This window comes from Octopus sinensis, linkage group LG14 (assembly GCF_006345805.1).
Source record: "Octopus sinensis linkage group LG14, ASM634580v1, whole genome shotgun sequence".
NCBI lineage: Eukaryota > Metazoa > Mollusca > Cephalopoda > Octopoda > Octopodidae > Octopus > Octopus sinensis.
In genome coordinates, this window is record NC_043010.1 from 15892187 (window position 1) to 15906752 (window position 14566).

General features: G+C 39.7%; 1 protein-coding gene across 1 annotated transcript in view; it reads left to right on the plus strand.

Moving 5' to 3' along the window:
* Positions 1 to 12637: 12637 nt before the first annotated feature.
* LOC115219092 (structural maintenance of chromosomes protein 3) overlaps positions 12638 to 14566 on the plus strand; it is a 71783-nt gene continuing 69854 nt past the window's right edge. The window contains exon 1 of the mRNA XM_029789164.2: positions 12638 to 12855. Within this exon, the coding sequence (XP_029645024.1) occupies positions 12841 to 12855 (15 nt within the window). The 5' untranslated portion in view covers positions 12638 to 12840. The remainder of the gene's footprint in view (positions 12856 to 14566) is intronic.

Here is a 14566-nt window from a genome sequence, read left to right on the forward strand (position 1 = left end):
CTAGAAACTGCAGTCCGTGCGTATCACTTAGGTTGACGAGGGAAGGATGACCTCACTTTGCAAATACCGATAGGGCACAGAAAGTGTGCCTGTAGCCAGCTGGAGGCGATGGTCTCCTGGGGCTACAAGCTACAGTAACACCCACCCTTAGTGGTTAGCCATATTGAGATGGCAAATATACCTCACATTGTCGTGCAGTTACTGTTTATACCTCGTTCAGAGATTTATTATTGAAATTTATATCGTTCTTCAAAAATTTCATTTTGCAATTAAGTTTTCGTAAAAAGAAATTTAAGAAAAATGTTTTTCACTCACTTTATCAAATTTCAAATGTGAATTTCAAAATGTTTATTTTCCCATCTTCACCACCATATTCTGTTACTCTGACTCTCTTGTTTCCATTTATTTAGCATTTAGGAATTTCTAAGGAAATATTTGAGATATTTCATTTTAGAAAATAGAAACATTCTGAGCAATAATTAAATCCCCTTCAAATTACACCCTACCATTTAAAAAAAAAGAATATACATGATCTCCACAAAGGAAAATGTTGGGATGGTCACAGATGAAATGTCTTTGCTCATAAGTCTGTTGAATCAGAACTGACTTGAGTTAAACAATTTTTTCAACCTTCAGTATATGCCTCCCCTAATTTGTTTTCATCACAAATATCCATTCTTCTTCTTTAGTCTTAAAAACCAGACTTAGTGAATCCCTTTTCTCTACTGTAGTTTCAACCACACATGAATATGTCACAATGTATTTTATGTGTGTCAATGTTGTGTGCATGGGTGTGTGTGTTGTAGTTGAACCTCTAGTATAATTAGAAAAGCAGTTCCTGGTTTGGAAGCAAACCTGAAATCAAAGAGTCTTAAAGTCAACTTAGCAAAGAAAGCAATGAAACTGACAGAATGCTGCTCCCTTCAGGAAAATGGTTCGGATCTTTTAGGTTTGAATGGCAGTTTTTCTAGCGGTGTCATATGAAATTGTCACCCATAATTATGACCCTAGTATCGATCTATTGCATTTCAATCTTTTAGGGTGAGGGAAGGGTATCTTTTTTTCTTCACAAATGTAAATAAACCCAATCTGTTTCTTAAACGAGGGACATATTTATATGGCACAGAATGCTTTTTAACTCAATAGACGTCACTGATTGGTTGAAATTGAAGAAAAAAACAACAAATATAGAATTTTCTCAATAAAGCCAAGAGAAAAAGATGTTTCATAAACACATTCTACCAGTATACGAAGTTTGAAATTTTTTAGTTACCTAGAAATTATGTTAAAAACTGCCGTTCAAACCGAAAAGATCCAATGGTTCTGTTCAATATGTAGAAAATGTGGACATAGGAATTCTCTGCAGTGTACCAAGTGCAAGATATGGACACACAAGATGTGCAGAGGAGTCACTGGAAAGTTAATGGACAAAGTAACAGTTGTTTCATCAACCTAATTAGCAGTAGGTGTGGATGTTCTGAAAATATAGTTGCTAGAATAAGAACATTGTGCCAATTGAAAGTTCAGTGAGCTATTGCCTCTGTTAGTAACAAAAGTTCTCTCTCTGAGTGAGAGGCCGATTGTGCAATACTTAGATGTGGACAGCAAGTCCTTGAATGCAAAGACTAGAAAAGAATGAAGCTTGAATGTTTTACTAGATGTGCAAATGTGTTGAGAGAAAAATTGCACATAAAAAATTGGATGTAGCGTAGAAGAGAGAAGACTGTTAGTATGGTTGTATGATACTTATGGATGAGAACAGCTGCATAAAGAAGTGCCAATTTATTTCTTATTGCCCACAAGGGGCTAAACATAGAGGGAACAAACAAGGACAGACAAAGGGATTAAGTCGATGACATCGACCCCAGTGTGTAACTGGTACTTTATTTATCGACCCCGAAAGGATGAAAGGTAGAGTCGACCTCGGCGGAATTTGAACTCAGAACATAAAGACAGACGAAATACCGCTTAGCATTTCGACCGGTGTGCTAACGTTTCTGCCAGTTCACCGCCTAAAGAAGTGCCAGTTGTTAAATGTAAATGGAACCTGTGGAAGAGGACCTATGATGATGTGGGATGTAAAATAGTGAAGACTGACTTCCAGGTGTTGAGCCTCACAGAGGAGATGACGTAGGACTTAGACGATTGGGAATATGCTGTGCTTGAGAAGATCCATCCATCTCAGCAAAAATGGGATCCTAAAAACATTGTTTATGACTGTGCCCCAACACCATATCTATCCCTGTTAAACCTTCCCCACATTTTTTCTCTAAATTTCAGTCCAAGGACTGCGACCATGCTGGGGCACCAACGTTTACTTTACTTCACTAAACCTCCTCTGATATGTGACATTTAGTGGATGAGGGAATTTGATGCTGCTGCCCTCATCTGTATTTCTTGCCTAAAGGTAGGTTCATCCAGAACTCTTGACAGGAGATGTAGTTTTCTTTCGGAAAAGCCTACATCCACACCATTCAGGTCTCTGACTTTGTGGGGGGATATTGAAGCGCTGTGGGCCTTTGAAGCCCAAGTAGTTGTATCTGGTCCTGTATCCTGATGGCAATGTTGGGACCTTTGGTACCATGAGAGTAGTGCCCCATCCTGCTATTTGTGTAAATGACAGTGCCAAAGTTTGCAACAAGTTTTTCTAGGATTTTCCAGATGTATATTACTGCATATCTTTCCCCGCCTTCACTCCAGGAAGAAGAGTCTTAACTCTTTCAGTTTCTCCCAGTAGCTGATCTGTCCCATTGTATTGATGTTCCTTGTGTCGCTTCACTGGATCACCTTCAGTTTTGACATTAAGTCTACAATGTTTGGTGACCACAGTTGCAAGTAGTAATCCAGATGGTTGAGAACGAAAGTCCTCAGGGGACCATCATAATTTCTTTTTCTTTTGTTTTGAAAGTTTGAAGGATCCACCTGGCCAGATGTCAACAATTTATTGCCAACTTGATAATGTGCACCTGGAAAGATGCATCATTACCCATGTCAATGCCCAAAGTCATGCACTGATTTTGATTTGGGGATTGGAATTTCTCCTGGACCAGTGTATCCTATCTGTTTTTCATTGATCTTCCTGTGTTGGTAGTGCACGGTTTGGAATTTTCCAGCATTAAACTGCGTGTTATTTTCCTCAGCCTACCTTATATATTGGGGCCAACTCACATTGCAGATGCACATCTCCAGGGTTCCATATTCTCTGAGGGACTTTTGTATCGTCTGCATAGCTAGCAACAATAGCTGCTTGAGCAGTTGAGGACGTGTCAGAGAGGGCCACTATGAATAACAGTGGCTCCAGGACAGTGCTCTGTGGACCACTCGTTATTTGTGTTTTCTTGAATGTGGCCCCATTGATCACCACTGCCTGACTTTTATCTTTTAGAAAGTCATATAGCCATTCTCCAAGATTTCAGAGCTTGTGACAAATCCTACCATGGTTGACTTCGTCAAAGATTTTTGCAAAGTCCAATTATATTACGTCCACATTTAACCCTATAGTGTTTAAACCGGCCATATCTGGCCTAAATATTCTACATGTTTTATATTCAAACTGGCCATATCTAGCCTCTCACACCTAACCTACAGTGACATTCTAAAAATAAACAATCATATCATTGAAACCTCAAAGCTATAACATAATGCATGACTAATTCAAAACAATTTGAGTGAAAAAGTATTACATTTAATAGAGAAATTTGAACACCAAAGGGTTTACTTGTTGAGCAGCTGCTTTGGCACCCAGTCATAATGATGCAAGAGCTGTGTGAGGCAGCTTCTACCTAGTTGAAAACCATGCTGGGTGTCATTTAGCAAGTCATTCTCTTCAAGGAGTACTGAAGGATGGTGCATAAACAAGGCAATGGCATACAATGGCAAGACAGTATGTACCTTGGATGAGTGGACAGGTGAAAACTGGCAAGAAATCAAGGAGGAGAAATGCTCATCAGTGCTCTACTAAAATGCTCAATTAGAATATGGAAGCTCAGTTAATAACATAGATGTTAAGATATTATCGACACATAGAACAGACATGACGCTCAGACAGATTATGGAGGCCACACACATGGTAGTAGGTAGACCAAGCCTCAACTGAAAGCATAAATGGAATAGTAACATCCATATACATGCACACAAGACACATATACTAAATACACACAGACATGCAAACAAAGGCACACTCACTGATCCATGTGCAAACACATGCACAGATAAGGATACATCATCATCGTTTAACATTCGCTTTCCATGCTAGCATGGGTTGGACGGTTCAACTGGGGTCTGGGAAGCCAGGAGGCTGCACCAGGCTCCAGTCTGATCTGGCAGTGTTTCTACAGCTGGATGCCCTTCCTAACACCAACCACTCCATGAGTGTAGTGGGTGCTTTTTACGTGCCACTGACACAGGTGCCAGACGAGGCTGGCAATGGCTACGATTGAATGGTGCTTTTTACGTGCCACTGGCACGGAGGCCAGGCGAGGCTGGCAATGGCTACGATCGGATGGTGCTTTTTACGTTCCACTGGCATGGAGGCCAGTCAGGGCGGCGCTGGCTACGGCCACGTTCGGATGGTTCTCTTACATGCCACCAGCACTGGTATCACAGCTACAAATTCCATTGATGTTGATCGATTTCGATTTTGACCACAGAAAGAAAAAATGAAATAAGCAGAACACAAGGAGACATTGAATAGTGTTGCTAAAGGGGTCATAGGACGTGTGACGAAAGAGCTTTGACAAAGAAACTAAAATCATCATCATCATTTAGCATCCATTTTCCTTACTAGCATGGGTGAGACAGTTTGAGTGGAGCTAGTCAGCTGCACCAGGTTCCAGTCTTGTTTCAGCTTGGTTCCTATGTCTGGATACCTTTCCTAATGCCAACCACTTCACAGAATGAACAAGTTGTCCCTTTCATGTCTTCAACCTAAGTACCCTTCACCTGTGACTGGCATGGGTGCCTTTTCTGTGTCACTGGCACTGGCCATGACTACAATTTCTCTTGGCTCGCTGTGTCTTCTCAAGCACTGCAAATCATCAAAAGTCTCAATCACTTGTTATTGCCTCTGTCAGGCTCAACATCTCAAGATCATATTCACCACCTCATCTCATATCTTCCTGGTTCGCTCCACAGTTGGCCAATCAGAAAGCTTTCAACTTGGCTTTGGAACCGATCAAAGACTATTTAATATAGCGTGGCTACACGGATCATATTTCGTGTTCAATGTCTCGCATTATACATGAGTAAATAGGGGAGATAGCATGTTCTGAAGGTTGTAGCAGAAGTGATTTACACTGTCATCGTGTGAGCTGTTTTTGTTTTGACTCATCTACGCTTAAATACCCGAATATTGGCCCCTTTCATTCCAGCAGGTCACACGACCTTGTGATTGAACAAACCTGTTGTTTGTATTGGTCAGTTTCCAGCTGTCTAATCATGTTGGTGCAACAGTTCATTTTTGCTTACACGGGAAATTAACTCTTTCATTACCAACCTGGCCGAAACCACCTCTGGCTCTGTTGTAAAAATGTCTTGTTTTCTTAAGTTTTGAATTAAAATCTTCCACCAAACCTTAGTCACAATTTATGTTACTAACACAAGCTTAATGATAACTAAGTTATTTTTCTAAATTCTTTGTTATATTTAAAGTAATTGAAAGAAACACAGAGCATCTCAACAGAAATACGGTAATGAAAGGGTTAATCACCAGCTTCTGGGAGCTTACTGATCTCAATAAGAAAGACAGTTCTCACTTGTTCTAGGTCTTTGGCACACGCCACTGACCACATGCATCTCATCTTTGGCAATGATGTATCTGACACCAGTCAGTCTCTGCTTTCATCTCCTCCACCAGACACCTGTCTACATCATTGCTGTACTAAGACCACATGACCAACAGCTGCCTCTACACACCACCAAACAGTACTTCAACCCTGTCTACAAGATCAATAGTCCAGCCGAATCACAAAGTCTCTCACAAATCTTTGTTGTAACCTGTTATGTTATTTTATTTCATGTATGGCAATCATTGTATTTTATAATGGAGAATAAATCATCATCTACCTGTTCTGAATTACCTTAAATTATTTGTGAAGTTTAAGGAAGGCTCTTTCCTTATTTCCATACAAATGTAACAGGGTTAACGTTTAATAGTTGTGGCAACTACACACTATGTATAGTGGTAAAAGAAACCCATGGCTATATCAGTGTTCGATATTTGTTTTGATTGATTCTTGTTGCCTTCAAGTAACTTGTTTCATTTGCTTCCTTTTGTATCCAAAAATCAGAAAACTGAAACCCGAGATACGTTTTGTGATGTTTTCCACCTTCCAATTGTGTATATTTTGCTCTACTTCTAGTATTGAGTATTCTTTCCTCCACTCTTGTTCGTACTAATGGCTGAAGGAAAATACCTGCAAAATAAATATGTGTGCATGTCTGTCTGTATATAGTGCACCTATAGAATGTAGGGAATAAAGCATATAGACAGGTAAAAAAAAATGATAAAAGTTCAGAGTCATTGATAAAAACGTGGTAAGAAAAAGTATGTAATGTGAGCTTGTAAAAAGCTTTAAAATGATAGACGAAGCAATGGAAGTTAAGAACTTGGATCTTTTCGGTTTGAACGGCAGTTTTTAAAATAATTTCTAAGTAACTAAAAAATTTTAAACTTCGTGTACTGGTAGAATGTGTTTATAAAACATCTTTTTCTCTTGGCTTTATTGAGAAAATTCTATAGTTTGTAATATATTTGTTGTTTTTTTTTCTTCAATTTCTACAATTTCAACCAATCAGTGGCGTCTATTGAGGTAAAAAAAACATTCTGTGCCGTATGAATATGTCCCTCGTTTAAGAAACAGATTGGGTTTATTTACATTTCTGAAGAATAAAAGATACCCTTCCCCCCACTCCTAACCCTAAAAGAGATTGAAATGCAATAGATCAATACTAGGGTCATAATTATGGGTGACAATTTCATATGACACCACTAGAAAAAACTGCTGTTCAAACCGAAAAGATCCCACAAAATAAACAGCAACCCTATCCATAAACACACAACATGCCTTCAATAGATTTGAACCAATGCAACATTAAATTCAAATTCACCAAATCCCTTCCATGGGCAACATCTAAGATGTTTAATAGTATAAAAGGCAAGATAACCCACAATCTATTCTACACAGAATGTCTGAAAGGCAAACAATGTGCATAAGATACCCTTCCCCCCCACCTCTAACCCTAAACCTAAAACAGATTGAAATGCAATAGATCGATTCTAGGGTCATAATTATGGGTGACAATTTCATATGACACCGCTAGAAAAAACTGCTGTTCAAACCGAAAAGATCCATTCTTGTGTGGGCTTCACTGCAGCTCTGCTACTTGGAAGTATGGTAAGTGGAATGGTTATTGTTATGTAGAGCTGTATCTAGATTACAGGATTTTTACCTGGTTTTTGGATTAAGGATTTCATTCCTGGACTGTTTATATCTGCCCTGTCTGTTGTGACTATCACTGCCATGACAACTGCTGGAAATGTGACTTCTATCTTCACCGTGCACTAAGATCTTGTACTGTATCTTAAGCAGTGACTAAGGTCCATGTCATGTCCCTGTCACTTTGGGTTAGGCTGCATACTCAACAACTGCCACCGATAATTCCGGTTAGTAAGCTTTTTTTACAATACTTGTGGAGGCACATGGCCTAGTGGTTAGAGCAGTGGACACGCGGTTGAGGGATCGCGGGTTTGAATCTCAGACCGGGCAATGTGTGTGTTTATGAGCGAAACACTTAAGCTCCACGCGGCTCTGGTAGAAGGTAATGGTGAAACTTCTGCTGACTCTTTCGCCACAACTTTCTCTCACTCTTTCCTCCTGCATCTTGCAGCTCACCTGCGACGGACTGGTGTCCCGTCCAGGTGGTTAACCTATACGCCAAGAAACCGGGAAACCGGAATATTCATTCATTTCAATACTTGTTAATATAACAACCTTCTCAGTCACTGATTGGACCCAATGGCAAGGGCATAGACATGTCTGCTGACGAGTCACAGAAGTTGATTGGTCTGAAAGGTGAAGACACAGGCAAGCTTTCCCTTCTGGAGTTTGGTGGTTGATGATCAAATCTTTAAACTTGTGAATCTATGTTCAAATGACAAGAGCACTTAATATAACATGAGATATTTATTGTAAACTGTATGATTTTCAAAGTGAAAGCAAGTAAAATTTACAAATATAAGCTAATCAGTTTAATAAACAATTTCTTGCACAAGTAGAGCACTATACTGAATGCATTATTCTATGTAGTTTCGTACCTTTAGATTCTGACTTCAATTTCTAACCAAACCAACATGGTGTCATCCACATGTAGCATAAACAACTTATGACAAAACTGGGAATATAATACTCTTTTACTTGTTTCAGTCATTTGACTGTGGCCATGCTGGAGCATCACCTTTTAGTCGAGCAAATCGACCCCAGGACTTATTCTTATGTAAGCCTAATACTTATCTTATTGGTCTCTTTTGCCGAACCGCTAAGTTACAGGGACGTAAACACACCAACATCGGTTGTCAAGCGATGTTGGGAGGACAAACACAGACACACAAACACATATATATATACGACGGGCTTCTTTCAGTTTCCATCTACCAAATTCACTCACAAGGCTTTGGTCAGCCCGAGGCTATAGTAGAAGACACTTGCCCAAGGTGCCACGCAGTGGGACTGAACCCGGAACCATGTGGTTGGTAAGCAAGCTACTTACCACACAGCCACTCCTCCTAATAAAAATATTTAGTGGATCTATAATGGGAGGCAAGGTTTACGATATCAGGTGAATATCGCCTTCTCCCATTAAATATTGTTCTTTGTGTAGTTCAGGCTCCAGCAGGCGAGGAAAGAAGTCTTTAAGTAGAAACGCAATTTACAACCGATTTATTTACAAGTTTCATAGAATAGATGAAGTGTGCTGCTCTCAGCAACCTTCTCAAGCTGTGTGCGTTTTGTTGTATCTCCGTTAATGCGGGCCCATTGCCTCTGGAGATACAACATGCAGACAGGACTATCTTGGAAACCCAGCCAGGGAAGCGTGCCCAGCATGCGCTTGTAGTGAAAAGGGAATGAATCTGTTTTTGTTGGGCCCTTATATCCAGTTTACCATCGTGAGCCTCGTTGTGCATACCATCTCAAGCTGTGTGCGTTTTGTTGTATCTCCGTTAACGCGGACCCATTGCCTCTGGAGATACAACATGCAGACAGGACTATCTTGGAAACCCAGCCAGTGAAGTGTGCTCAGCAAGCACTTGTGGTGAAAAGAGAATGAATCTGTTTCTGTTTTGCCCTTATATCCAGTTTGCCATCACAAGCCTCGTTGTGATCTCACGCATGGCAAATGGATGCAGGTGAGGTCTCGCTCCAGTCTCAAGAGATGGCAATGGCTGCCGTGAAATCTCATCCAATATGGCGCTGACTGCTTGTGCCGCTACAGATCTTATTTTAATACTAATGTTGCTACAGAGGATGCTTTATAGAATCTCATTTACTTGTTTCAGTCATTTGACTGTGGCCATGCTGGAGCACCGCCTTTAGTCGAGGAAATCGACCCCAGGACTTACTCTTTGTAAGCCTAGTACTTATTCTATCGGTCTCTTTTGCCGAACCGTTAAGTTACGGGGACGTAAACACACCAGCATTGGTTGTCAAGCGATGGTTGGGCAAACACAACACATAAACATATATATACATATACATATATACGACGGGCTTCTTTCAGTTTCTGTCTACCAGATCCACTCACAAGGCTTTGGTCGGCTCTAGGCTATAGTAGAAGACACTTGCCCAAGGAGCCATGTGGTGGGACTGAACCCAGAACCATGTGGTTGGTAAGCAAGCTACTTACCACACAGCCACTCCTATGCCTATGATAATGATTTCAAATTTTGATACAGAGCCAGCAGAATCGGAGAAGTGGATAAGTCTACACGGACCCCAGTGTTCAAATGGTACTTATTTTATCAACCTCGAAAGGATAAAAAACAAAGTCAACCCTCGTGGAATTTGAACTCAGAGCATAAAAACTGACAAAATGCCACTAAGAATCTTACCTGCTTTATAGAATAATAACAAAAAGCACCAATCCGATCGTGGCCGTTGCCAGCCTCGCCTGGCACCTGTGCCGGTGGCACGTAAAAAAGCACCCACTACACTCATGGAGTGGTTGGCATTAGGAAGAGCATCCAGCTGTAGAAACACTGCCAGATCAAGCTGGAGCCTGGTGCAGCCGTCTGGCTTCCCAGACCCAGGTCGAACTGTCCAACCCATGCTAGCATGGAAAACGGAGTTTAAATGATGATGATGATGATGAATAAAAACAAACTCATTGAATACGCTGCTCAGGTGTTCCACAACCGACTGGAAAAGAGGGGACAACATAGTAATAAGTCAAATAAAGAAAGGCCATGAAAGCCAAAAATACATACACAGTACATAGCACTGTAAAATGAACAGTGTAAAAACCATAAAGGGGAAAGTGTGTATGGATACTTCAAGGGTTAGTGCTTGAGAATTCCATGAAGATTACAGGGTCCTGACAGCCAAGAAGTTTATTAAGGCTTCCACAACTCTGACACCCTCCTACTTTCTTTTACTTGTTTCAGTCATTTGACTGCAGCCATGCTGGAGCACCGCCTTTAGTTGAGCAAATTGACCCCAGTACTTATTCTATCAGTCTCTTTTGCCGAACCACTAAGTTACGGGGACGTAAACACACCAGCATCGGTTGTCAAGCGATGTTGGGGGCACAAACATATACACACATATATATATATATACATATATACAACAGGCTTCTTTCAGTTTCCGTCCACCAAATCCACTCACAAGGCTTTGGTAGGCCCGAGCCCATAGTAGAAGACACTTGCCCAAGGTGTCACGCAGTGGGACTGAAACTGGAACCATGTGGTTGGTAAGCAAGCTACTTACCACACAGCCACTCCTGTGTATGTGTGTGTATATGTTTGTGTGTCTGTGTTTGTTCCCCCAAAATCGCTTTTCAACTGATGGTGGTGTGTTTACGTCCCTGTAACTTAATGGTTCAGCAAAAGAGACCGATAGATTAAGTACTAGGCTTACAAAGAATAAGTTCTGGGGTTGATTTGCTCGACTAAAGGCAGTGCTCCAGCATGGCCGCAGTCAAATGACTGAAACAAATAAAAGAGTGTACCACTGCATAACACATTTTTATGGGTGAGGATTAGGGATTTTCAGGTACCTGGATGTCTAGAGGGGCAGGGTGAAGGTTGGTGACTGCTGGGGGAGGGTGAGACAGTGTGGGACCGGGTGGGAGTTCACTTTTTTTTTACTTCAGTTCTTTTTTTCCTATTTTTCTTTTCTTAGCCTGAGTACTCCAATCTTCTTTTTTCTTTGCCTCTTGGGTTTCCTTCTTTTCCATCTCCTACCACGTCACGATTCTCTCTCACACACTGTCTTGCAACACGAAATACCTCAAGTCTTTCATCCTCCCGGCGCAGGACATTGGCAAAGGACATCACAAAAGGTGGAGGTACGATTTTCTGGGTAGATATCTTTGCACAAAGTGGAGGTATTTTTACCACATTTAAAACATTGGGACGTCCTGTCCTCCACCATGTCTCTCAGTTTTACTTCTTCACCTACTGTGATAGTTTCTGCTACCTTTTCCAAGTCCTTCAGGACAGCCTGGATTCTCATTTCCAGGCCCTGCCCTTAGCAATTCCTTTGTGCTTTGTGGCACTCATTTGTCCTGGAGGACCACAAACTTGCCTTCCATACTGGATCTTTTCGATTTGAACGGTAGTTTTTTCTAGCAGTGTCATATGAAATTGTCACCCATAATTATGACCCTAGTATCGATCTATTGCATTACAATCTGTTTTAGGGTTAGGGTTAGGGGTGGGGGAAGGGTATCTTTTTTTCTTCACAAATCTAAATAAACCCAATCTGTTTCTTAAACGAGGGACATATTCATACGGCACAAAATGTTTTTTTTACCTCAATAGACGTCAGTGATTGGTTGAAATTGCAGAAATTGAATATAAAAAAAAACAACAAATATCTTACAAACTATAGAATTTTCTCAATAAAGCCAAGAGAAAAAGATGTTTTATAAACACATTCTGCCAGTATACGAAGTTTAAAATTTTTTAGTTACCTAGAAATTATGTTAAAAACTGCCGTTCAAACCGAAAAGATCCAAGTTCTTAACTTCCATTGCCTCGTCTATCATTTTAAAACTTTTTACAAGCTCCTCCTCGGACGACGACAAGTCTGAGGAGATAACATTTTCGTATCTCGCCTCTATTACCGCGCTCCCCCTTTCAAACAAGGAGGAAAAGCATAAACAATGCTGCCGCAGGCAGCAAAACAAAGTGTCGCTAGACAAAAAAAAACCCTTTAAAACAACAGCATTTACAAATTAACTTAAAGTGAAAAAACGTCCAACACTTAAGATGTTAAGAGCAGCGTCGTTAACGAAATGCAAGTTAGCAGGTTCGCAGGTTGAACTTATTTCCCTTGCAGTCTTTCTTTACAAAGGTACACATTCCATAAAGACACCGGTGAATCTCAGTTGCACTTCCCCTCCCGCCATATTTTCTAGAACGTAAGCGACCTTTTATTTTTTTTTGCCGCCATTTGTGCCCATTTTGTGCCCAGGCGATCCGTGTTGGACGGGGAAGCAGCGATAGAACTGTTTTGTTTCTTCTGAAAAACAAACGAAACATAAACAAAGAAAGAAAGTAACAAACCAAAAAGAAATACACCGTCTGTATTATGCAATTATTTTACTATATCATCAGGCAGAATGTACATTAAACAGGTATTTGTTGTTTATCCTCTCTTTCGTTAAGAACACAAACAAAAAAACACGTATTTCTTAATTCTGGAATGCTACTTCTACTCATAAATAAATTTACTGTTATTACTATTGCTACCGTTGTTGATAAGGGCAACAAGTGGACAAGATTCACTCGCAGTGCAACAGCCTTTGCTCCTTCTACGACCCGAGTTTATAAAATAGCTTACCAATATTATTCAGGGAATCTCTTCAGTGACTCTTAATTTCAAGATGAAGCATCATCATTATCAAACTTTGCTGTCCCATCAGAAACCCATCAGAAGATCGAATTTACTTTCCGTCCCGTTGTTTTCACTAAAATTTATTATCTGTAATACGGAATTCTATCGATTTATAATCCGTTTAAAGATCGTGTTTTTCTATTTGCTAAAATATTTTCTATGTTGTACCATGAGAAATATCAGCAACTTTTATTTTGATCTATGTTTTAAGAAACTATTACTATTATTATTATTATTAGGATGGCGATACCCCTGGCATACTTTTGTCAGCCACACGGCTCCGTCCATACGGCCAGTGTTTACGTCTGTTTTTATGTCGTTTAACTGTAGGTCAATCCTGGGGAAGCAACTCTTATGGCATCTTTTCTGTTTGAACGGCAGTTTTTTAAAATAATTTCCACGTAAATAAACACTATTAAACTTCGTATACTGGTAGAATGTGTTTATAAAACATCTTTTGGATCTCTTCGGTTTGAACGGCAGTTTCTAAAATAATTTCCACGTAAATAAACACTATTAAACTTCGTATACTGGTAGAATGTGTTTATAAAACATCTTTTGGATCTCTTCGGTTTGAACGGCAGTTTCTAAAATAATTTCCATGTAACTAAACACTTTTAAACTTCGTATACTGGTAGAATGTGTTTATAAACAACATCTTTTGGATCTTTTCGGTTTGAACGGCAGTTTTTAAAATAATTTCCACGTAACTAAACACTTAAACTTCGTATACTGGTAGAATGTGTTTATAAACAACATCTTTTGGATCTTTTCGGTTTGAACGGCAGTTTTTAAAAATAATTTCCACGTAACTAAACACTTTTAAACTTCGTATACTGGTAGAATGTGTTTATAAAACATCTTTTTCTCTTGGCTTTATTGAGAAAATTCTATAGTTTGTAAGATATCTGTTGTTTTTTTTCTGCAATTTCAACCAATCAATGGCATCTATTGAGGTAAAAAAAAAAAACATTCTTTGCCGTATGAATATGTCCCTCGTTTAAGAAACAGATTGGGTTTATTTACATTTGTGAAGAAAAAAAGATACCCTACCACCACCCCTAACTCTAACCCTAAAACAGATTGAAATGCAATAGATCGATACTAGGGTCATAATTATGGGTGACAATTTCATATGACACCGCTAGAAAAAACTGCCGTTCAAACCGAAGAGATCCATGACTGTAGAGACAATGAAGATGATGGTAGTGATGTTGATGCGAACATTAGCAAGAAATAGTGCAGAGAGGTATTCTAAATTCTTCGATGATTCTAAGTGATATCTGTATGTTTGAGATTTGTTCCTATTACTGTAAACCACTAAAAGACACCATACAATTTACAAGTCATATTCCTTTTTTCTGGTTGTTAAACATGAAAACCATGCAAATTCATATCATGTTCAAAGCAACACTATCTCTTTTTGATGTTGATGGATTTAATAGTTCTAA